General features: G+C 37.0%; 1 protein-coding gene and 1 non-coding gene across 3 annotated transcripts in view; both read left to right on the plus strand.

The window, feature by feature from the left end:
- Positions 1 to 25,950, plus strand: part of GRAMD1C (GRAM domain containing 1C) — a 129,746-nt gene that overhangs the window by 39,661 nt on the left and 64,135 nt on the right. For both annotated transcript variants that reach the window (XM_043992873.1, XM_043992874.1), the window contains exons 3-5: positions 13,273 to 13,357; positions 22,271 to 22,374; positions 23,678 to 23,773. In XM_043992873.1, the coding sequence (XP_043848808.1) occupies positions 13,273 to 13,357; positions 22,271 to 22,374; positions 23,678 to 23,773 (285 nt within the window). The remainder of the gene's footprint in view (positions 1 to 13,272; positions 13,358 to 22,270; positions 22,375 to 23,677; positions 23,774 to 25,950) is intronic.
- Positions 3,118 to 3,220, plus strand: LOC122752264. Its single transcript, XR_006356042.1, has one exon. It is a non-coding gene; the product is annotated as a U6 spliceosomal RNA (small nuclear RNA).

The following is a 25,950-nucleotide window of genomic DNA, read 5'->3' on the forward strand; positions in this document are numbered from 1 at the left end:
AAACAATTATTTTAGTTTTCAAAGCATTTTCTTTCTGGAAAAAATGGGGTTCCTCTATTATTTACGTGTCACTTTATTGCTCCCTAACCTCATCTAGAACCAATCATAGAAGTTAAGGGGAGACATATTTCATTTCAGCCTAATGAGTAACTTCCTAATAGTGTTATTGAAAAATACCATGGGTTGCATTGTTTGATAGTGAATTTCCTATCATGAGAATTATATGATGTTATATGGAGAAATTATGGGTAGGGGCTCAATTATGTAATCTCCAACAACCTTTTAAGATGCTGTATTTCTCTGATCTCTATGTAAATCTTCCTATCATTCATGGCCCAGTTCAATGTTCCCTCTTCCATAAAGCCTTCTCTAATTGCCCTAGCCGAAAGTGAATTCTTTGACCTTCCAACTTTGGTACCCCTTATTTTTTGTGTCATTGATGCGGTATTTGCCACATTGTTTAATTATCATTATTATTTGAGTGCTTGTGTTTTTTTTCCTGCTAATTTGTAAGCTCCCAGCATATGAATCTTGGATGCTTTTTAAATTCCCTATCTTTCCTAGCACAATACCTCACACATTGTAACATTCAATAAATATTTGTTGAGTGAGGGAATGAATTAATGAGTATATGGGTGAATAAGTTAGCCTGTAAGTCTGTTTTCTTCCCAGTAAGTAAATGCCCCTGGGAAATTTGGTGATACTACGTAGGTTGCTGGGCAAGGATATAGAATGAGAGAGAGCAAGAGAATGTATATTTCTCAAGGGGATGTGTTTATCAAGCTGTGATAGCCTTGAGTTACTTCCCTTCTTGGGCAGTACTGTATTTTTCCTGATGATAATTATTATTAAATTAATTGACAAGTTATTATGATGCCTGGCACATAGTAAGCATTTAATAAATGCTTTAACTATAATTAAATAATTACTATTAGTTACTCATATAATACTTTTCAATTTCTCACATGTGAATTTTAAAAAATCATAGTACAAGGGCAGCTAGGTGGTGCAGTGGATGGATAAAGCACTGGCCCTGGATTCAAAAGGACCTAAGTTCAAATCCAACTTCAGACACTTAACACTTACTAGCTGTGTGACCCTGGGCAAGTCACTTAACCCCAATTGCCTCACTTAAAAAAAAATCACTAAGAATCCCAGCTTTATGGGATGAAAATTGTCTGGGCTGGGCTATGTCCAAATAGCTATTATGTTGTGCATACCCTTTGGCCCAGTGACACTGGTCCTAGGTCTGTACCCCAAAGAGTTTGAAGAAAGAAATAAAGGACCCATATGTACAAAAATATTTATAGCAGCTTTTTTTTTTAATTGGTGGCAGAGAATTGGAAACTGAGGGAATGCCTATCAGTTGGGGAATTGTTGAACAAGTTACGGTGCATAAATGTGATAGGATACTATTGTGCTATAAGAAGTGATGAAGGGGTTAGATGGTTTCAGAAAAATCTGGGAAGACTTTTATGAACTGAAGCAAAGTAAAGTGAGCAGAATCAGGTAAACAATTTATACAGTAATTCCAGTACTATGAATATAATCAGCTTTGAAAGATTTAGGAACTCTGAACAACACAGTGACCAGCCACATTCCAAAGGCCTCATGGTGAAACATGCTGTTCACCTCCAGATAGAGAACTGATAGATTCAGAATGAAGATTCAAATGTATTTTCTTTCTTTTTTTTTCTTGGACATGACTAATGCAGGGATTTGTTTTGCATGACTATAAATAATTTGTAATAAATTTTATTTTTCTTCCTTCTCAATCAATAGCTGAGTGTAGGGAAGGAAAGAGAGAGAATTCAGAACTGAAAATACAATAAAAATTTTAAAATATATAGTGAAAAATTATACATGCAAAACAAACAAACATAAATAAAGTCTCTAGTAGACAATTGACCATGAATATGCTCCATTGTATCAGGCCTTAGGGATCCTTTGAGTTTAGCACTGAGGCAGATCTTTCAGGGAAAAAGGAAAGGCAGGTAGTGTTCCCTTTTTCTAGATGATGAAATTCAATCTCAGAGATTAGCCATAAGAATGGTATATGGCAGATGGAGGCCTAGAAGTCAGGTATTTCAGCCTCTAACCCAGTGCCTTTTCATTGGACTTTACCATTTGATAAGTCGTATAAATGAGACTATATCCAAATGGGTTCTTAGTAAATGATTTTAATAATAATTAGCACTTGTTGCCTTTCCACATGTCTTTTGGAATAACCTGTCTCAGAAAACACTTAGTAATTGTAGAACTGGTTGTTTGCCTTCTGAGTCACTTAAATGTAGAGTGCAGTTTAAATAAGAGGCAGTTTAGTAATTTATTTAACTTATATAGCATTCATATATGATTAGTATTATTTAGAATGAAAGACCCCAGATAGCTATTTCTTATTACTGTGAACTAGGTTACTTTCTTCTTCTTCTTCTTCTTCTTCTTCTTCTTCTTCTTCTTCTTCTTCCTCTTCTTCCTCTTCCTCTTCTTCTTCCTCTTCCTCTTCCTCCTCCTCTTCCTCCTCTTCTTCCTCTTCTTCTTCTTGGTTTGTGTGAAAATTTTAAATTTAATATAATCAGATTTATCCATTTTATATCTTGTAATGCTCTCCCTGTCTTGTTTGGCCATAAATTCTTCCCTTATGCATAGATCTGACAGATAAACTATCCCATTCTCTCCTAATTTGCTTACGGTATCTTCCTTTATGTTTAAGACATGTACCCATTTTGACCATATCTTGGTATGTGGTGTAAGATGTTGGTCCATACCTACTTTCTGCCATGCTGTTTTCCAGTTTTCCTAGAAGTTTTTGTGAAATAGTGAGTTTTTGTCTCCAAAACTTTTGGGTCTTGGGGTTTATCAAAACACTAGATTACTGTGGTCATTTACTACTGTGTTTGTCAAAACCATATTGTTTTATAACCCAGGCTTCCACAGAAAGGAAGCAGAAGACTTTAGCATAGTCTTATAGAGTAGTGATTATGTATTTTAAATACATCTTTGTATCCTTCTTTCCCCAGTAGTTGCACATAATAGTTGTTTGCAAATCCATTGAGTCATTGAATTTCAAAAATCTGCCTTGAATAGTCTGAGAGAACTATTAAGAATCCTAAACTAGTGTTCCTTTGGCAGCATATATACTAAGTTTGGAATGATATAGAGATTAGCATGGCCCCTGCACAAGGATGACACGCAAATGTGTGAAGAATCCTAAAGTACAGATGTTTTAGAGATAAAGCATATAGAAAGGATATACATATATTGCTTTCTGTTTATATTTATAGTACTACAGTACTATAGTATATCACATATAATACTATAGGACATAGCTACTTTATTGATTATCTAGTGAGCTTAGTAACCTAGTTCTGATGTTGATTAGTATTAGACCACTTTAATATGTTCTACTTTATTACTAGATATAAACATAAGTCAACGCTTATGACATACGTACACTATTGTAATTTTAAAAAATGTTTTAAAAACATAAGTATCACATGCACTTAAAGGACAATTCATAGAACTGATGGTATAGTTTATCTTCATGAAACCCTGATCTATTTGGCTGCTGACATATTTCTTTGTATTATTCAAATATATACAAAATCCATAAGAAATAGCTTTTTCATAAAAAGATATTTCTCAATGTATTGTTTCAATACTCAAATGAATTCTTTATTTATAGTGAATTTTACTTTTATTTTTTGGGGGAGATGAGAAAATATGTGCAACAAAACTTCATTTTTCCATTCATGGCATTTATGGATGATTGGTTAGGATTTTCACCCTTAAATTGTGACTTTCTTGTGTGTCTTTATTAACAAAATATCTTTTCCAGAATCTTCTATTTATGTGGCCTGTTTCAGGCATTGTGCTATTGCATCACCATTATAATACATTTGCTTGTACCTTTAACTTTAAGGTATTTAACTTTACCTCCAATTTACAGAGAAGCATGTTGGAATACAAAGAGATTTAGATTTGTTTCAGGTCACACAGGGGCTTAATGGCAGGGCTTCAGATAAGGCAGATCTCTTGATTCCTAGCCCATGCCATTGTCTGTGATGCTCTTTGCCCTTAAGGAGTTGATACTTAAGGATGAGATAGGATTTCTTTCTCTCCAAATTTTCTTAGGGTACTTGCATGAATCTCCCTTTTGCCCCTTTCACATTCTGCTTTGTATTATACTTATTTTCCTACATGTCATATCCCTCTGATTATCTTTATCGTCCCTGGGGGCACATACCTTCCCCACTTTCTCCAGAAAAGCTAATTTAGGTTTGAAGTACTCTTTGGCATTCTCAAGCCCTGTCCACTCCTACCTACCATATATGTGCTTTTACTAGGCAACCAAAGGACACGTTAGATCAAAGAAAAGATCTTAATGAATTTTCCTCTCAAATAAAACAACAAGATTCTCCTCATATACGTTCTTTCACATATAACTAGACTACCAGCTGAAGGCATGTATTGAATTAGGACCAGTTACTGCAGCAATTTGAATGATTGCCCTTTCTGAGTTTTTTTGGGTTTTTTTTGTGAGGCAATTGGCGTTAAGTGACTTGCTTAGGGTCACACAGCTAGTAAGTGTCAAGTGTCTGAGGCTGGATTTGAACTCAGGTCCTCCTGACTCCAGTGCCTGTGCTTTAGCCACTGTACCACCTAACTGCCCCATTCTGAGTTTTAAAACAAGGAGATTTCATTAGTTTCTCCCACCCATTTCAGTTCTACTTTTGGTAGCAAAGGCTGAGTGATGGTGTAGTAACTCAGTGTCTTCACAAGGAAAGAAAAAGAAAACCCATCCATATATGAACTTATATATGTAAACTTGTATAATCTGAAAGCTCTTTATTTTGAGGAGGTGTTCTTTACAGACCGGGAAAAAAAGGTGGGTCTTGCAGGCTTCCAGACTGGTACAGAGGTGTGGCAGCCCCTCTAATGATGGCTTTCCTTTTTTCTTTCTTTTTTTAAAAGGAGAAGTCCTATCTCTAGAATGTATTAGAGATGCTATTTGGGAGTTCTAGGATTGTTTTTTGTGAGAAGCAAGCTATTTTCTCTTTCCATAGCTTTCAGAAATGTGCTTTGGGATCTCTGAATACAGTCCTTGGTAGGAGGAGAGAAGAATATGTAATTGTAATGTTTCCCAGTTTACTCAAGAGCAATTAACAAGGGTGTTCTGAAGGATATCATCTGTGATCCCAGCCATTTGGTCCTAGGTAGACACTCATCTGTGAAGTTATAATTGGGGAAACAGCAGGGATAGCTTTTCAGCTGTTTTCAGGGGTAAAAGCAAAAGAAAACGAGCAAATGAAAATTACGTAAGCGTAGAAGACAGTAGCCATTTAATATGGACATGAGTTTTCCCATGAATTTCTCTCTGAAAATGCCCTGGTAAGTCCTAGGAAGATAGCCGTGGTCACTTAAGTGAGTATCAGAAGACTCTGATGGAGATGCCTACAACTTTTTTTGCTTGTGATTCTACTTGTGAATGTTGGTCCTCTTCAAGAATGAAGGACAAACACAACAACTCCTGAAGGTTAACTGAGATTCTATAAGGGAGGAAAACATCCCAAAACACCATGAAATTAACATGGAGAAAGACCTCAGTCATTAATAACCCTATGTACGTATATGTATTCAGATATGTATTCTCTAGCAAGCAATAGCAATTCATTTGCATTTCTCAAAGCAAGGATAACATTTTTCTACAATATTCTAAGATGCATATTTATCTTTATACATATCATAAGAAAAGTCATGGAAACCAGGAACCATAAAATCATGGCAGTTATAATCTAATGGGGCAATTAGGTAGTGCAGTGGATAGGGCACCAGGCCTGGAGTCAGGAAGACCACAGTTCATATCTGGCCTTAGATACTTACTTACTATGTAACCCATGGCAAGACATTTAACCTGTGTTTGCCTCGGTTTCCTAATCTGCAAAATGGGGATAAAGATAGCACCTGCCCTTTAAGGTGACAGTGAGGATCAAATGAGATAATAATTGTAAAGTGCTTAGCAGAGTGCCTGGCACATAGTAAACACTTTGTAAGTATTGGTTTTTAAGTTAATGGATCCAACAACATATAAAGATAACGTGGATTGGAGTCATGCATAAGTAACATACATAGAGAACCTATGTGACCAGTCACATACCTCACCAGGGCAATACACACTTCTTATGCTACTAATGGTCTCTAGTGATATCATTGTGCTGGTCTCAGCTGTTAGGCATGTATTCTCCATTCCTGGACATCTATTTCATTATAACCATTGGTTGATGTGGGGCACCTCCACTGGTCTCATGGTCACTGAACTTTCTGCTACCATCTTGGTTCTAGTATATTATGGTACAGGACTAAAAAACCTTCAAAGCCTCTCTGATAAGGATAGGTTTACAACGCTTTGGTCATAACTGAGGCTATGAGCTACCATACCTAACCAAGGAGCTGTTGAAACAAAAAAAGCCAGGCAGCATGACCTTAGGCTAAGATCAGGATTTGTTTTCTTTAATTGTGTATGGCTGTGGCTGAATTTGATTCATTCCCCAGACAGCCATTTGACTTAGGGTTAGAAACTCCTGAAATCATCCCTGGCATCAGGATGGCATAAAAGTAAATTTTAGCTATAACAGAATCTAATACCAGGCAAAATCATAGTCCTACACTGTCCTGATTGAAATTCTAGCCTAATTTTCTTTTAGTGAGGCAATTGGGGTTAAGTGACTTGCCCAGGTTCGTACAGCTAGTAAGTGTTAGGTGTCTGAGGCTGGATTCGAACTCAGGTACTCCTGATTCCAGGGCCGGTGCTCTATTCACTGCGCCACCTAGCTGCCCCATGCCTAATTTTCTGTATATAATATCTGTCCATCTAGTCAATCACTGTGGCTTTGGTGTTGTATTTTGGCCAGCAGAAAAAGCTGTCTCCATGGCTGTAGGCTCCTTGACTCGCTCTGGGTTTTCAGCTTTGTAGCCCTAGCACCTAGAAATTCTTAAAACGTAGTAAATCTTTAATAAATGTTTATCGAATTGAATTAAATATTTATTCATCTGTCTCCCACCATCAAATCTTCCTAAATAAATGGGAGAGGGAGGAAAGAGGACAATTAAAATGGTGATAAGTCTCAATTATAAAATCATCTTAAAGAAATTAAGCTTTACCTCCTTCCCATATATATCTGGCATATAAATCAAAATGGGCTCCCCAAGTGCTTCCCAGTGGCATGTCTTGAGGGAGCTGCTCTAATGGATAAATAATTATGAGCTATAATTAACATATCAATGTTAAATGGAGATACCTACAGTGCTTGAGGGTCCTTAAAAATTGTTCACTGAAGTGTTTTCAATATTGCCCTAGACAGTGTGGTCTGGAAGGAGGAGTGCCTATTATTCATTATCTCCTGTGCTGTGTTTCCTTATATCATATATCAAAGACAGGTTTGTTCTCTCATGCTTCAGTGAAAGGCTCTGCAGGTCAGTTGGTCAATGAGGTTTTATTAAGTACTTACTATGTGCCAGGGACTATGCTAAAGACTGGGAGAAGGAAAGAAAAGGAAAAACATGGTGCTTATTCTCAAAGGAGGGCCACGTTCTCATGGGAGAGACAAAATGAAAGGTTGTACATGTAAATGATATAAATATATGTATGTTCATGTACATAAGTATTATGAATGGAAGCTAATCTCAGAGGTAAGACACTAGCAATGGAGTTGACCAGGAAAGGCCTGACTTATGCCTCTCCTACAGATATTGCTGCCAAAATGTAAATTGCAATCAACCCGCTGCTTTTATCTGAGGCAACTATTGTCCATGTCCTTCCATTAACCCTTCACAGGGGGTCCAGTTAGTGTGCTGGACCCCTTTTTAAAGTTCCTGCACAGTATGTGGGTGCCAGAGCAGCCTCTGTGCTCATTAGATGACTAATACCTTCTTTTCTAGTTATATGCCTTTTTGATATCTTTTATATGACCATATATGCACAATTCATTATTCTTTTTTTTTTTTTGGTGTGGCAATTGGGGTTAAGTGACTTGCCCAGGGTCACACAGCTAGTAAGTGTGTAAAGTGTCTGAGACCAGATTTGAACTCGGGTCCTCCTGAATCTAGGGCCGGTGCTCTATCCACTGCGCCACCTAGCTGCCCCCACAATTCATTATTAATACTATTCTACATACTATGTTCACCATGCATCTCTCTTTGTTCTTTGGGTGATCTGCAACTTTGATTCTTTGGTGATTGCTGTATTCCATGATTTATAGCCATATGGCATCTTGAGAATGATATTGATGTTAAAAATATGGGATTTTGTTTCAAGAAGAAGCTTGGAATCATTGAAAGTGCTGTACAATTTCCCAAATGCAATCTAGCCTGCTCTCTTGCTCATCTTCAGTTGTGGGCCCAATTCATTATCTATCTGCATTGTCTATCCAAGATGTCCACTGATGGACAGAGAGATCGATGAGCTATCTATTCCAACTGCATATCATAGTATGAACAATAAGCATTCTTGATCCACTTGTTTTTTTCTTTTGTAGATTACCTTTCTGAGTTATTGTAAAACCCATTTAGAAAGTTCTGCAGTATTTTCAGGCTCAACACAGCCTAGTACAGTTTTTAAAATAGAAACACAGAGGATGTAACTTATTTAGATCAGAGATTCTTAGCCTGGAGTCTGTGAATTTTTTTTTTTTTTGGTGGGGCAATGAGGGTTAAGTGACTTGCCCAGGGTCACATAGCTAGTAAGTGTCAAGAGTTTGAGGGTGGATTTGAACTCAGATCCTCCTGTGTGAATTTTTTTGAAAAAACATCTTGTGAAGTTTATTTCAATATTATTGGTTTCCTTTATAGTCATATGTGCTTTTTAAAAAAAAAATGTGTTACTTAAAAAAACCCCATCATCTTGAGAAGGGGCCCATAAATTTCACCAGATGGCCAAAGGTTAAGAACCCTTGATCAGATCTGAATTCTTTTTTCATTTGGACTTAATTCTGGACATTGTCCTTTTTTTTTTTTTTTTTTGGTTTGTTTTTGGTAAGGCAATTGGGGTTAAGTGACTTGCCCAGGGTCACACAGCTAGTAAGTGTCAAGTGTCTGAGGTTGGATTTGAACTCAGGTCCTCCTGAATCCAGGACTGATGCTTTATCCACTGCACCACCTAGCTGTCCCCATACATGTATTTTATGTAGCTAAAGAGGGAATTTGTTTTGCTTGGCTATATGTATATTACAAGAAATGTGTTTTTCTTTTTTCCCCCACAGTGGGAGGGAGAAAAATAGATTTGGTACTATAGACTTGGAATGTTGCATGTACTTTCAGAAAAAGTTGCTGTATTAAAATTTTTAATTGTTTTACTTTGTTACAGGAGCCCTCTTAGGGAATGGTGGTAATCTGTAAATGTTTATAATGTGAAAATAAAATAAAACACAAACAAAAAAAGAAAATCAAGATACAAGGGTCTTGTTCCATTTTCTTAGCTAATCATACAGATATTTATTATATCTCACTTATTTCCCAGAATGTAGGGATATGTAAGGCAATCCACTGAACTAAGAAACCTACAGTTTAGTTAGGTCTTTAGTTTTAGTTTTAGTTTTAGTTTTAAATTTTATTTATTTATTTATTTTTTGCAGGGCAATGGGGGTTAAATGACTTGCCCAAGGTCACACAGCTAGTTAGTGTCAAGTGTCTGAGGCCGGATTTGAACTCAGGAACTCCTGAATCCAGGGCTGATGCTTTATCCACTGCACCACCTAGCTGCCCCCATTAGTTGGGTCTTTAGAACATACATGTTGTTGGTTTGTATTCTAAACCTTTTAGTTTGTCTCTCCCACCCCTCCCCCCAAGCTTCTATCTGTTCTTTTCCTGAGATCTTTGGTCCAGTTGGCATATATTCATAACTGTAGGTTGATGAACTTTATATGTAAAGAAATGTCCTTCCTTGCACATTCCTAGTGGAAATATATAGCAAGGCTATTCTGCTTTCTGTAAGGAAAAGATTAACCATTGACTGAACTTAGTACAGTTATCTACTGTTTATAGATAAAAATAAACAGTAAAAATATTCCTAATAATCATGAGTGTGTACACAGAGCAATGTAAGAGACGGACTTCTATAGTAATAACATGAATAGTAAAACCTTTATTTTTTGTGACCTTGAGGTACTCTAACCCAGCCTGTCTTCAATTCAGTATGTTTATTTATTTAGGGTAAGATATCTATGCCTGTCAGTTTTATCAGAGAATTTGTTCTTAGATTATAATAATCCATTTCTTGAGAGCAAAGCTGGTTATGGCTGGAAAACTATGCTAATTAAGCCTTACACATTAAGCAGTCTCTTAAGTAGCAAAGTGTATCAATTCTAGAGTTCTTTAATGACAGATTACTTAATGAAAGATAAAATGGAAGGACTTTTTCCCCCTTCTAGATAATATAGGAAGAAAAGAGGGAAATGAACAATTTTTGCTAGGTTAAAACCTGCTGGCACAAAATGAGCCACACTTTCCCCAAATGAATCATTTAACTAATAGTTAAACTTTTATCATACTGAAAATCTTTTTTAAAAAATGCTTTTATGATAATGCCTCATTAATGAAGCATAGTTGGGAAATGGTTAAGATTTGTTCCTTCAGGAATTAAAAACTTGTTATCTTAGCCATTTTTTTTTAAGCGAGGCAGGTGGGGTTAAGTGACTTGCCAGTAAATGATAAGTGTCTGAGGTCGGATTTGAACTCAGGTACTCCTGACTCCAGGGCCGGTGCTCTATCCACTACGCCACCTAGCTGCCCCTATTTTAGCCATTTTTGATGGACATTTTTTAAGATACAAATTATTTTATATAGTGATCTTGATGAAAATTTCAGTCAATACCAAATGAGGAATGAACTCCTAGTAAAATAATATGATCTGAACACAAAAAAGATAACATAAAATTCAATAAAATAACAACTGACTCATTTTGGGTCTTCTTATTCAGTCTCTGTCTCTGTCTCTCTCTTTTTGCGGGGCAATGAGGGTTAAGTGACTTGTTCAGGGTCACACATCTAGTAAGTGTCAAGTGTCTGAGGTCAGATTTGAACTCAGGTCCTCCTGAGTCCAGGGCCAGTGCTTTATCCACTGTGCCACGTAGCTGCCCCACCTTATTCTCTCTTTTAAACTTGTACACTTAGTTTTTTGGTACTATTTTGATATAGTCATTGTATTTTTAATAGTTTTTTTTTGTTTTTTCCAATTACATGTAGAGACAGTTTTTAGCATTGAACTAAAAATTTTTTTGAGTTCCAAATGTTTCTCTTTCCTTTCCTACTCCTAAAACGATCAACAATTTGATATAGGTTATATATGTGCAATCCCTTGAAAACATATTTTCATGTTAGTCATGTTGTAAAAGAAGAAGCAAACCAAAAGGAAAAAACCATGAAAAAAGTAAAGTAAAAATAGTATGCTTCAGTTTGCATTCAGACTTCACCAGTTCTTTCTCTGGATGTGGTTGGCAGTTTTCATCATGCATTCTTCTTTTTTTTTTTTTTTTTTTTTGTTTTTTGGCTTTTTTTTGTTTTGGGTGACGCAATTGGGATTAAGTGACTTGCCCAGGATCACACAGCTAGTAAGTGTCAAGTGTCTGAGGCCAGATTTGAACTCAGGTCCTCCTGAATCCAGGGCTGGTGCTCTATCCACTGTGCCACCTACCTGCCCCCATCATGCATTCTTTGGAATTATCTTGGATCATTATATTGCTGAGAAGAGCTAAGTCATTCATATTTGATCATTGCACAATGTTGCTGTTACTATGTACAGTGTTCTCCTGGTTCTTCTCAATTCACTTTGCATCAACTTTTTAAATCTTCCCAGGTTTTTCTGAAATCTGCCTGTTTATCATTTCTTATTGCACAAGAGTATTCTATTACATTTATATACCCCTACTTGTACAGCCCTTCCCCAATTGATGGGCATCCCTTCAATTTCCAATTTTTTTGCCACCACAGAAAGAACTGCTATAAATACTTTTATACATGTAGGTCCTTGTCCCTTTTTCCCTTACCATTTTGGGAAGCAGATCTAATGGTGGTGTTGCTGAGTTAAAGGGTATATACAGTTTTATAACTCTTTGGGCATAATTCCAGATTGCCCTCCGGAATGGGTGGATACAGTTCCACCAACAGTGAATTAGTATCCCAATTTTCCCCCATCCCCTCCAACATTTGTCTCTTTCCCCTTCTATCATTTTGGCCAATCTGCTAGGTGTAAGATATCTCAAAGGTGTTTTAATTTGCATTTCTCTAATCAATAGTGATTTAAAGCATTTTTTCATGACTATAAATTGTTTTGATTTCTTCATCAAAAAGTTGCCTATGGGGCAGCTAGGTGGCGCAGTGGATAGAGCACCGGCCCTGGAGTCAGGAGTACCTGAGTTCAAATGCGGCCTCAGACACTTAACACTTACTAGCTGTGTGACCCTGGACAAGTCACTTAACCCCAATTGCCTCACTAAAAAAAAAAAAAATAAGTATAGTCAAGCAAAACAAATTCACACACACATTTTTTTTTTTTTAGTGAGGCAATTGGGGTTAAGTGACTTGCCCAGGGTCACACAGCTAGTAAGTGTTAAGTGTCTGAGGCCGCATTTGAACTCAGGTACTCCTGACTCCAGGGCCGGTGCTCTATCCACTGCGCCACCTAGCTGCCCAAATTCTCACATTTTGCATCTCATGGCATTCCTCTCATATATAAAGTACATATGTTATTAAGTCTTTCAAAATTGTTTTCCTTTACAATATGGTAGCCCCCCTATAAATTGTTCCTGGTTCTACTCTAAAGTCCCCTTTCTTTGCAATATGATTGTCATTATTTAAATTCAGAATTGGACCAGTGTTTTGAGTTTTTCTTTCATCATTTGGAATAATCAAATTGTCATTTAAAAGCATTAGAAATATAGTGGATCATCTGATAATAAGCTGGAAGAATCATAGATTTAGATCTGGATGAGACTTTTGACACCATCTAGTCTAAACTGATTTTAAAGCTAAAGAAACTGAGGCCCATGTAGGTTAAGTGACTTGTACTAGGTCACTAAACTGGTAAGCATCAGAGGTAGCATTTGATGCCAGGTCTTCTGATAACAGAATAAGAATTGTGTGACTAATAACTCATATTTATAAAATCTTTTCTTGATTTTCTTATTTATTATATTACAATGTGAAGTTAGTGCTCTATAGTCACTAATAATGATGAAATGCATAAAGGTGAAATTAATTTAACCTTTTTACTGTTTTCAGATTTCAAGTTCTACGTACAAATATAGAAATGAAGAATTCAAAAGACAATTCACCCATCTTCCTGAATCAGAAAGGCTAGTAGTTGGTAAGTACTTGGTAAGAAGGGGGAAAGTTCCTGAAAAATTGTATCTTTACTAATGTTGGTAAAACAGAACTGACAAATAAAAATATAAATAGAAAATTTTAGCTTTTTGCTAGACCACAAAAATTTTTCAAAATAAGTAGAATCCTAATAGTTTGAGACACCCTTAATCTGTATAAGAATGTGGTTTGAAGCATTTTGTGAATTTTTAAAAAACGTTAAATATTAATTAAGAAGCTCTTCAAGAGAAAAATACTCAGTTGTGATTTTACTCTCTTACTCATTTCACATTGTTTTGGAAAAGAATTCAAACTTGATATCCAACATACAGTTTCTTTTTCCATAGGAGAGGACTCCTAAGTATCATATGTGCTAGCAGTGATGTCTTTTTTGGGGGGGGGGCAATGGGGGTTAAGTGACTTGCCCAGGGTCACACAGCTAGTAAGCATCAAGTGTCTGAGGCCAGATTTGAACTCAGGTACTCCTGAATCCAGGGCCTGTGCTTTATCCACTGTGCCACCTAGCCGCCCCTAGTGATTTCTTAAAAAAATTTCTTTTTTACTAACTTTCTAGCAAATTCAAACCTTCCCCTCTATAAATGGGAAAAAATTATATATGAAACCATGAATGTCTATTACAGTTTATTTTAAATGTTTAAACTTAAACAAGGTAGTAACACCCTTAACTTTTATTGATATTCTTTTTTTGGGGGGGGGGAGTGAGGGAAATGGGATATTTGTCATTTCTTAGTAATTCATATTCCCATATCCCCCTATAGAAACCCTCCCTATAAGAAATGGGTGTGGTCAGGCAAAACAAATGAATATATTGCCCATGTCTGAAAATCTTTGCTTCATTTTGTGTCTTTAGTCCATCATTTTTCTTCCAGGGAGCATATCTCATCAGGGTTCTGAAGTCTTGATTGGATACTCCTGCAGAGTGATTTCAAAACATTTTCTAAAAATGAATCTCATTAATATTGCTTTGCAAATATATGTTTTAAAGCAAAGTAGCTTTAATCCCCTAGTTAAGAATGTTCGGTTTAGGGGGCGGCTAGGTGGCACAGTGGATAAAGCCCTGGATTCAGGGGTTCCTGAGTTCAAATCCGGCCTCAGACACTAGACACTTACTAGCTGTGTGACCTTGGGCAAGTCACTTAAGCCCCATTGCCCTACCAAAAAAACCCCCCCAAAAAACAAACAAACAAAAAAAGAATGTTTGGTTTGAGTATGTTTTTTCCTATAAAATGTATTGTTTGGTATAACCTTAATGTACATTCTTTATAACTCCATGATACACATGAGTTTCATTTTTGCCTGTTTTAGCCAATGGTTGTTTTCTATTTATTTCTATAAGAAACTCTACTGGGCGGCTAGGTGGCGCAGTGGATAGAGCACCGGCCCTGGAGTCAGGAGTACCTGAGTTCAAATGCGGCCTCAGACACTTAACACTTACTAGCTGTGTGACCCTGGGCAAGTCACTTAACCCCAATTGCCTCACTAAAAAAAAAAAAAAAGAAAGAAAAAAAAAAGAAACTCTACAGTGAAACTTGGTCTATCCTTTCCATTTTTCTAGGGCTTAGTTTCACCATGGTATCTTAATTATTTTATCATCTTAATTCAATATACTTAAAACTGTTGAAGACTTTGGATAGAATAAAAATTTTGTAAGTAGTATGAATATGATAGCAAGTACATATTTATTAGTAAGAATCTACTTCCAGTCCACACATAGCTGCCACCTTAGTTAAGGCCCTCATTACTTCTTGCTTAAATTATTATAAGAAGTCTCATAATTGGTCTTGCCTCAAGAGTATTCCCACCATGGTCCAATTTGCAGCACATTGCTGCCACATTTGACTGAAGCATTATTTCATAAAAGAGATTTCCAATCAGCCAAAAGGTGTTGATTGAATGCTTATGATTTTAGAGGTTATAGAAGAATTATACAGAATCACAGAGTTGAAAGAAACCTCAGAGGCCATTTGAAGGCATTTGGGTATAGCTATGTGGCACAGTACATAGAGTGTTGGGCCTGGAGTTACAAGAACTTAAGTTCCAATCTAGCCTCAGACATTTAGTAGCTGTGTGAATCAGAGCAACTCATTTAATCTGTGTTTGCTTCTATTTTCTCTTCTGTAAAATGGGAATAATAATAGTACCTACCTCCTAGGGTTATTGTGAGGATCTAATGAAATAGTCATTGTAAAACACTTAGCACAGTGCCTGACGTGGTGGTGGTGGTGGTGATGATGTTGTCTGACCTGTACCTTAATAAGAATTCTATCATGATGTCTGATGTAGCTCCTTCTGCATTATCCCATCTCAGCCTGTGCTATTCCTTATGTTTGGAATGCTCTTCTTTGCCCACCCCCATCCCCGTATCTCTTTTTAAACTCTAACTCATCCTTTAAAGTACTAACTCAAATGCCTCCTCTTCGGTGGAGCTTTTCCTTAATATTTTCTAGTCATTCATGATCTTCCCTCTCTTAGACCTCACATAAAACCTCATTTTGTTGCCATCTCTTATAAATTCATACTTATTGAGTTGGAAGTGACCTCCAATATCGCTTAGATTATCCTATACCTAAGTAGGAATCCATTTTATAACATTCTAGAAAAATGGTTTATTTATCTTTTAAAAAATTTTTTTAAATTAAAAAAAAACTTTCCTTCTCAGAAGGCATTCTTTTCCAGTTTTGGAATTTTTCCCCTTTATCTAGCCACAATTTAACTTTCTAGAATGTCCAGATATTTTTCCTAGTTCTTTTGGGGGGTCTAATCCCTTTTCAACATAACTGCACTTTAAATTCTTTTTTTTTGTTTTGTTTTTTGTTTGTTTGTTTGTTTTTATGGGGCAATGAGGGTTAAGTGACTTGCCCACTTTAAATTCTTATAAGTGGTTATCATGTCTACTTAAGTCTTCTTTCTCTCATTGAACATTCCAAGTTTCTTCTGCTTCATATAGCATCGTTTAAAGTCCCTTGACCATCTTGATTATTGCTTTCTGCTTGGGTTTCAACTTGTCAATGTCCTTTATAAAATGTGTCGAACAAGGCAGCATTCATCATGACTGACTTGTCATCTTCCTTGCTATGGATTCTGTGTTTCTGTTGATATGATTTAAGATTACATTAATATTTTTGGTTATCACACTGTTGACTCAAATTGAGCTTCCAAGGCACTAAAACCCTTAGACTTTTCCCCCACATGGTATATTGTGTAGACATACTGCACTTATCTTGTACAACTCTTTTTTTTTTTAACTCAAATGGACTTTACATGTTATTTATGTCATCTGAAAATCTGATAAGCATCCCATTTGTTATTTCATCCAATCATTGATTTAAAAAGTATTGTATAGAATAGATATACTTACAGAGCCTTGTGGAGGATCTCCTTCTGGAATTTATAATTTTCTTCCTTCTGACATAGTTTTTGTTGTTGTTGTTTTTTGGTGGGTTTTTTTGCGGGGCAATGGGAGTTAAGTGACTTGCCCAGGGTCACACAGCTAGTAAGTGTCAAGTGTCTGAGGCCGGATTTGAACTCAGGTACTCCTGAATCCAAGGCCAGTGCTTTATCCACTGCGCCACCTAGCTGCCCCCTGACATAGTGTTAACACGCTCATGCCATAATATTTCTTCTGTTTCTCCCTCTATTGATCTTCATCTACATGTTCTCAACCATACTTTTCCCTGTTGTGGTTGCTAGAGTTCCATGCAAAAATATATTTTTATATACTTTTTTGCTCTACGACTTCAATGAATCTGTGTTTTAAAAAAATGAATTGTATCCTCTCATTGCCATAGTCTTGTCATGGGTCCCATGATAAGGCCATATTTAACCCTTTGTTTATTTCTCAGACTTTGAGGGTATCGTTATGTTCACTGTCTATCTTCCTGGATGTTGTCCCCTGTGAAATACTGGGCATCCAGTCTTTTCAGTTTGACCTCTGAGCAGTTTCTAATCCTGGCCAAGATCCCATCATTTCTGTTTCTTATACTCTGGTCCAGAAATCCAAGCCCCATATTCTAATATCTTCTTCACCAGCTGTTTATTTCACTTCTTTTATGAACTGATCATGTGTCTTTTTGTCTTTTTTGCAGGGCGATGAGGGTCAAGTGACTTGCCCAGGGTCACACAGCTAGTAAGTGTCACGTATCTGAGGCTGGATTTGCACTCAGGTCTTCCTGAATCCAGGGCTGGTACTTTATCCACTGAGCTACCTAGCTTGCGCACCGCCCCCCCCCTTGCCCCCCTTTATTTTTCTTTTCTTTTCTTTTCTTTTTTTTTTTTTTTTTGTATCTTATTGTCAGGGCACATCCTGTTTAGTTGTTGATGGGGTTGAAGGCCTGGAGTTGCAAAGACAGAGCTGTAGAAATGCAAAGGAAGTATCCCACACCTTAGAAAGAGTCTGAGGGGGAGAATAGTTCAGTAGAATAAGAAATGGTCAGCCAGACAACAAACTTGCTCCTGGGCACAGATAGCTTCATGGCTTTGTTCCTAGCCCTCTGTGCTACAGAAAACAGCAGAAATCAGGGGGCATCATCATAAGTAAAGTTGGAGACCCTCACTGAGGGAAGCCACCTTTTATTCAGAAAGAGCTGTCAAACAGGAAAGGCCAGACCTCTTCTATCTCCTGCCTGGTTGTGGCCAACCTCAGGCCCTACGGGAATCAAAGAGAATTCACTTTGGCCAATTCTAGGCCTTACGAGTTGCCAGCTTAGCTTTAAAGAGAATAATAAAATGTGCCATGGCGGAGTCTGAGTGGGGTAAAACCCTGTGACCTCCTGGTGATGAACCCAGAGTCCCGTAGACTGACAGAGAGGCCATGCAGCACAGCGACCTGCCCAGCCTGGAAGGGCTCCTCTTCTGAGCCCACTTTTTCCCACTCCACAGGGAACATAGTGAGGACTGGAGGGAGAAAGGCCCTGCTGTTCCAGTTGGGAGTTTTGGGTTGCCTTGACCAGGTGTGTTCTCTCCATACCTCCCCCACTGGACTCTGTGTCTGTTTGTGTGGGAGTGTGCTCCAGGTTTGGAGAGAAATGCTATTAGTAGTAGCAATTACTGTTCTTGAGAGGCCCTTTGAGTAAACAAAGAAGTACTAACTGAGAGAATAGAGAAAGCTCCCCCTCCAGGGACCCTGGGCAGGCTGAGGGGAAGGAGCCTAGAGAGCAAGACAGTTGTTGTTTGTGTTTGTCCTTGCTCACCGATTGGGCTGTACGCTCTATGAGGGCACAGACCGTGTCTTGTATCGACCCTGTAATGTGTACACATAATAGATGCTTGTAACATTAAATATGTATAGCTACATGTGGGGCTTTGGTAAAGATAAAGTGAGAAAATCTATACAGACCACTTATAGTACCTATACTCACTTAAAGGGGTATATAAATATCAACTTATATTGTGTGATGTATCAAACTTGTGAGACTGCAAAACTCAGGCATGCAAAATCAGTATTGTTATTTGAGTTAGTCACATTGGGAGAGTAGATATTCATTCTACTGATGTTGCAATTACTTAAAACACTTCTGGAGCACCTCTTGTGGAATTGTCTTCAGAGCTAGAAGCATATTCTTTTAAATATGTGGAATGACTGAGTGATGGCAAATCATCATCTTATATGGATGAGTTTGATTTTTTTAAAATAACCAGAAGCCTTTTAGAGCTGTCTGGGGAATACAGTGCATCATCAAGCTGAATAGTGCTATTTTTATTAAAACACGGTAGGGTTAAAAAGTTATGATACTTCTAAAATTTGAGGCTTCCAGGCTGTATCTGAAGACATTTTAAAAGAGAAAACAAAAAATATTTTATGCAAGGATACTAATTTCATTAGAATAAGTTTTCCAAAGTGATTACTACCTTAGTTATGCTGATGATAGCTGAGATACATGCACATGGTGCTTTAAGGTTTGCAAATTGTTTCACATACATCATTTCATTTGATCTTCATAATAACCCAATGACTTAGAGATGTTAAGGAACTTGCTCATGGTCACTCAGCTCATTAAGTGCTTGAGGTAGGATTCTAACACAGTTCTTCCTTATTTCAAATCTAGCACTCTATCCATTATACCATTTGTATAATACATTTTGGTATTTTTTTTTATAAACAGTGTCATTACTTGATAATCACAACTCAGATCGGTACACTTAAGTTGTTCATTAAACAACTTATATAACACATAAATATATAGCATATTTAATTTGTCCCTTCACATATCTAGTGGGTGCAAAGTAAAAGAAAAAAAATCCATATCCACATATATGTAGTGGGAAAATGGAAGATCAGTGTCTTTTGAAAAATATAAAGCAGGGGCAGCTAGGTGGCACAATGGATAAAGCACTGACCCTGGATTCAGGAGTACCTGAGTTCAAATCTGACCTCAGATGCTTGATACTAGCTGTGTGACCCTGGGCAAGTCACTTAACCCCCATTGCCCCGCAAAAACAAACAACAAAAACAACAGAAAAAAAGAAAAATATAAAGCCATCATTGCCACAGGTCTCTGCACCTGGAAAAGACAGTATCTTCCTCAGTCCTAGAGGGAAAGGAAGCCAAAATCTCATGAGAGGTAAGAAAAGAAGTAACCGCGAACGGTGGTCCAAGAACTTTCAGCTACAGGGAGAACAGGGATGGCACCTGGAGGCAAGGTGGCTGCTGTTGGCTCTCTTGTTACCATGTCTTCACCCAGGGCCCAATTGAGATTATGTAACAAATCAGAATAGTTTTTGTGAAAGGATAACTCTTAACCTTTTCATAGGAAAATTCCCTCTTCCTAGAATGCTCTCTCCCTTTTCACTTCTCCCTCTTGGAAACTTTTGCCTTCTTCAAGACTTAACTCAGTGTCATATCTTTCAAAAGGCCTTTCCTGGGGGCAGCTAGGTGGCCCAGTGGATAAAGTACTGGCCCTGGATTCAGGAGGACCTGAGTTCAAATCCAGCCTCGGACACTTGACATTTACTAGCTGTGTGACCCTGGGCAAGTCACTTAACCCTCACTGCCCTGCAAAAACAAAAACAAAAAAACACCAAAAACCAACCAAACAAAAAGGCCTTTTCTGATTTACACACACACACACACACACACACACATCCCTCCCTAGTTGCAGGTGTCTCTCCTAATTACTGTGCTTATTTTGTGTACGTACCCTTTATTTTACTTCTGTGAGACAGTGTGGTACAGAGAAATGAATACTTGGGAGACAGCAGTCTTAGGTTCAAATCCATTCCCTGCTACTTACTTGGTGAGTTTGGGCAAGCCATTTAACATCTCTGGGCCCCAGTTCCTCTTATATAAAAGGAGGGTGTTGGACTAGTTGATCTCTAGGGACCTTTTCAGCTCTAAATCTATGAGACTGTGTAATGTTTGTATTTGTGTTCCCTTAATGTAGCGTAGTGCTCTGAATAGACCTGTGATAAATTCTTGTTGATTGATTAATTAAAACAGCTTTTTAAAAAATCTGTCAATAATCATGTTGGAAACTGACCATTCAGTAGCAAAGGATATTGGATTGTAATCTATTGCATCCAGTAAACAGTTCCTTTAGTAACTTCTAATATTTCTAATTTTGACTTTTATAAATGCTTATTATAAAATGAAATACTTTTAAAACTGTGAAATGTGTAGAACTTAGCCATTTATTTGATAGATAGCCTATAAATGCTTATTATGAAAAGCTTTTAAAACTGTGAAATGTATAAATCAGCCATTTATTTGATATACAGCCCTTTTTAGTGCTTCTTTGATGAATTTAATGATATTGACATTAATTTCATAGAGAAATGTAGAAATAATTATTTCATTAGGCATTCTGTTATTAAAGTGACTTGTCAGGTGGGATCTCTCTGATTCTTAAATGTTCTGCTTATCTTTTTATATAGTTGTCTTTTGAGGCAAGTGTGTAAGAATTGAAAGTGAACCATTTGCTAGCATGAATAAGAGAAAGGTATTTAATCTTTCTTTAAAACAAAATAATGGGACATTAAGGTAAATATTGATTTGTATGCTTGGATAAATACCCTTCATACAGTAAGCACTCAAAAAATATTTGTTAATATTGACTTACTATCCAATATCTGATATAGGATACTTTGGCTGTAGCCATTTAAAAAACATTGACCAGCCTGTCTGAAAAGATTGTCAACCAAAATCATGTTGTTTAAATACTTTGGGAATTCTGAATAATGTAAGACAAATTAATGAAAAGTTTCAGTGTTTTGGATTAAAATTTCAGGAAGCTTCATTGTGGCCACCAATCTGATTCATCATAGAAAGGTAGTTATGCATGCTAAGTGAGTAACCTGTCTGCTTCATTATTTCATAGGACTATTTTTGCTTGAGGATTTGAGAGGCATTCCCCTTGCAATCTATTCTACTGTCAAAATCAATGTGAATAATTAATTATTTTTTCTTTGTAATATAGAGACTTTGCTTGATTACATACAGATTTCAGAATATTCACTCAGAAATGTAATATAATTTGATTTTTTATTTCTAGTACTTTTGGATTTGTACAGCTGTTTTTTAAAAACACATCTTTTTTACACTTCAAAATTCAGTAGTTAAAATAAGATTATTAACCCATTATCCTGTCACCATAGATAATGCAGGAATTAATTCATTCTCATATAGAGGGGAAAAAAAAGAAAACTCTTAGATCTTAAAATAAAATACAAATATTCTTTTGAAATCATTGATTTGTTTTTATCTCTGTGGGAGGCATGATAAAATTCTTGTTGGGTGTGTCAGCTGTTTATTGGTATTCACCCCTGATTCTTCACCTATAAGTGCAAAGGTGGAGGTTTAACTCTGATGATTTTCTCTACAGCTTTGAAATTAGAGATTTTTTTTTTTTCAAGTTGCTGCTGGATTTTTGGATCAACTCCTTTCCTGTCTTTGTGTGTTCAGATTATGCCTGTGCTCTTCAGAAGGACATTCTGCTTCAGGGACGCCTGTACCTTTCAGAAAACTGGCTCTGTTTCCATAGCAACATCTTTAGATGGGAAACCACAGTAAGACATATTTTGATTTCAATGTGTTAAAACAATTATCTGAGAAACCTCTTTGGTATCATAATTTCAAATAGCAAATAGGAAGTTTGTTGGTTACCTAGGTGGTACAATATTTGCTCATGTTAAATATTATTATTTAAACCTGTGCCAGGCCTCTTATTGCTTGTCTTAAGTTTGAGGAGGTTTTCCCGAAAAACATTTCATCCCTTTGATTCTTTATTTCATTCCAAAGTCACAGCAAAAAACAATAGAGTTTTATAGATTCCTATCAACTGAAAATGAAGGGCTAATAGAATTTTTTACATCAAATGTGTTTAGGGTAGAATAAGCTATATTGGATAGAGGAGAGTCTTATTTTATTTCCCTATGTTTAGACACATCTACAGAAGTCAACACTGATCACTGATAGCCACCATCTGGAATTGACTCTTCACCCAGTGTTGATTCACTTAGCAGTTATTTGGCCTAGTTCATATTTTCTCATTTTTTTTTCCTGTTTGTTTCTCAGTTTACAAGACCTATCTTGATGCAATCAAGATAGATTTTATGGACCAATTTTGAGGATTAAGCCTAATTTTTGTAACTTTCAACTGGAAAATATTATTAAAGGGGGCTTTGTACCACATCAGAAATGTAACACTAACATAAGCATTTCAGTGTCATAGTTTCTATGTTTAAAGATTTTTTTTTAGTTAATACCAACATTATTTTGGAGGTAGACTATTCACAGGAAATAAGAGATGCAATCTATAGAAATATACAGAATGTTGAAAAATCTCTATAATATACTTTAGATTATAAAGTATTTTGGAATGTAAAGATACATTTGGCCTGTAGAAATGTTTATTTGTATATACAAGCATGCATGCAGTTAGACTAGCTATTATGTTTAACATTTTCTTTTTTTTAACTTGATATATTTCAGCTCAATTTGCATACTTAGTTAAGATCTGATAATAGATTTCCAGCTGAAATAAGCTTAGTGCATTTTTCCTGATGGCAATGCCAAAAAGATGTCTTATGTGATAGACTACTATCGGTTTGCATCTTTATATATTATTTCAGGATATGAACATCCACATGTCTTTTTTATATGTTTTTTGATGTCAGAAATAGCGAGCTGGTTAGGGGGAGATATGCTTAATTGTTGACTTTCTCTCAGACAACATTATTTGTTTATTAGTGCTTTGTAAGTTTATTTTGCTTAAATATTGACCATTAGATTAATGTTAAACTAAAATTTTACCATATGTATTTTGTCTTGCAATACATTTTAATGTCCTAAATTTTTTTGTGTGTTTAGATTTCCATTGCTTTGAAGGATATAACCTTTATGACCAAGGAGAAGACGGCTCGACTTATTCCAAATGCCATTCAGATCATTACAGAGAGTGAAAAGGTTCAGAAACCTATGCAAATTCTTGTATTCATTCTCCCCTCTTCTCCCCTCCTTGACAGTGTTATTTATTAATTTATAAACCAACTACTGATATTAATTTCTCTGAACTTAGGCTTAGAGTTTAATTAAATAGTTGCTAGTTAATGTTGACAGTTAAGAGAATTGTATGCTATTGGAAACAGAGCTTGGCTCAGACTTGTGGCTTAATTGGTGTGAGGACCTTCTGGTAAGGAAACTTGGTGTGCCAGTACAGATGCACAGCTGTTTGGGGGGCTTGGGGAGATGAGTGACTTTCTGAGGGTCACGTAGCCAGGATGTTCTAGACATGGGTCTTGGATCCAGGTCATCCTGGCATAGATAGCACTTAGGAAGTAGCATCTTACAGTCTGAAAGTAAGTATTTGCTGGGATGTTCATGTTATTGGCCGTATACTTTAGAGAGGCAGCCTAGCATAGCAAATGGAGAATCAGCCTCAGAGGCAACAAGACCCAGGTTTAAACACTGAAACAGCCTGTCTGTGCGTGACCTAGGGTAAGTCACTTCAAATCTCAGTGATCTAGGGCAGCTAGGTAGAGCAGTGGATAGAGCACTGGCCCTGGAGTCAGGAGGACCTTGAGTTCAAATCAGGCCTCAGACACTTGACACTTACTAGCTGTGTGACCCTGGGCAAGTCACTTTAACCCCCATTGCCCCACATTAAAAAAAAAAAATTTCAGTGATCCAGGCAATTCGCTAAGACCAGAAGTTGCAGAGCAGGGGCTGATAGGCATTGCTAGAGGGAGTTTCTTTCATGGAAATCCCCCATACTAATGAAATCATAGGTCTAGTCTCTTCTCATACTTTTGTGGTCTTTTTTCTTACTCTTTCATAAGTTAAGAACAATAAACCATTTGCTTTGGATTTTCAAAGGAACATACCAGTCATAGAGATTTTAAGAGTCTCATCTAGTATGACTCTTTCATCATAAGGAAACTGAGGTCCAGATGACTGGGACTCACTTATCTACACGGATTCCATGCTAGGGAGCCCCATCCCCATCGCCCCATCTGCCCAGGCAAGAATCACTTATTGTCAGTTGGATGCTCATTTCCAAATTTATACCTCTCCTGGAGATGACCAGAGCCTCCCTCTACTCTGAACCTTCAACCCTGCCATTGACCTCTAAGATCCTCTAGGCCTTGCCTTCTGCCATGCGACTTGCTCAGCCGAAAAACTACCTGACTTTTCCAGCTCTCCTTTATTCATGATCTCCCCTACACTTTAGAATGTGAGTGCCTTGAATGTAGAGTTGGTCTTTATTTTCAGAGCTCAGCGTAGTGCTTAGCAAGTGCCTAATTAGGTAAGCTTTTCCATTCCTTTCAGTGATTTGCCCAAGATTCCATAGATGGGAAAGGAAAGATTCAGAATTTAAACTGAGGCCCACTGAGGCCAAGTTTCAATACAGAGTAATTCTTTCAGGTACAAGATGGACTAGACAGTCTCTGAGTTCGCTTCTAGCTCTTAGAATTTGTGATTCTGTGACTGTGGGATAAGGTAAAGGAAAGCATCCCAGTTTGGGACTAGTAAATGCAAATTCTAATCCTAGATCTTTTCCTTACTATCTGTTGGGCAAGGGGCAGCTAGGTGGCGCAGTGGATAAAGCAGTGTCCCTGGATTCAGAAGTATCTGAGTTCAAATCCAGCCTCAGACGCTTAACAATTACTAGCTGTGTGACCCTAGGCAAGTCACTTAACCCCAATTGCCTCATAAAAAAAAAAAAATTCAACTATCTGTTGGGCAAGTTAATGAAATTTAGTGGGCCTTTGTTTATTTATTTGCAAAACGAAGTAGTTAGACTAGATAATCTCCAAGTAGAATGAAGTGATTAGACTAGATGGTTTTCCTTCTAGCTCTAAATCTTTGTTTCTATGATAAACCCTAGTGCATAGAATATTGAATGGCAGACAGGATGATGTAACACCATTGTATTGTATTATTGTAATTATTTTTAAGTCGTGGTCTTTATTCATCTGAACTTTTTGCCATTATTCAACAAAGACTATGGGAGTTTGATTCTATGGCCTAAGTTCTGCTCCTTCTTGTTTGCTAGGTTTGCTGCCAGGACTGACCCTAGGGAGCCAGGTGAGGGTGGTATATCTAAAAAAGTAATAAGCTGGAGACCAAGTTCAAGAAAGCTC

The sequence above is a fragment of the Dromiciops gliroides genome, chromosome 3 (genome assembly GCF_019393635.1).
Source record: "Dromiciops gliroides isolate mDroGli1 chromosome 3, mDroGli1.pri, whole genome shotgun sequence".
NCBI lineage: Eukaryota > Metazoa > Chordata > Mammalia > Microbiotheria > Microbiotheriidae > Dromiciops > Dromiciops gliroides.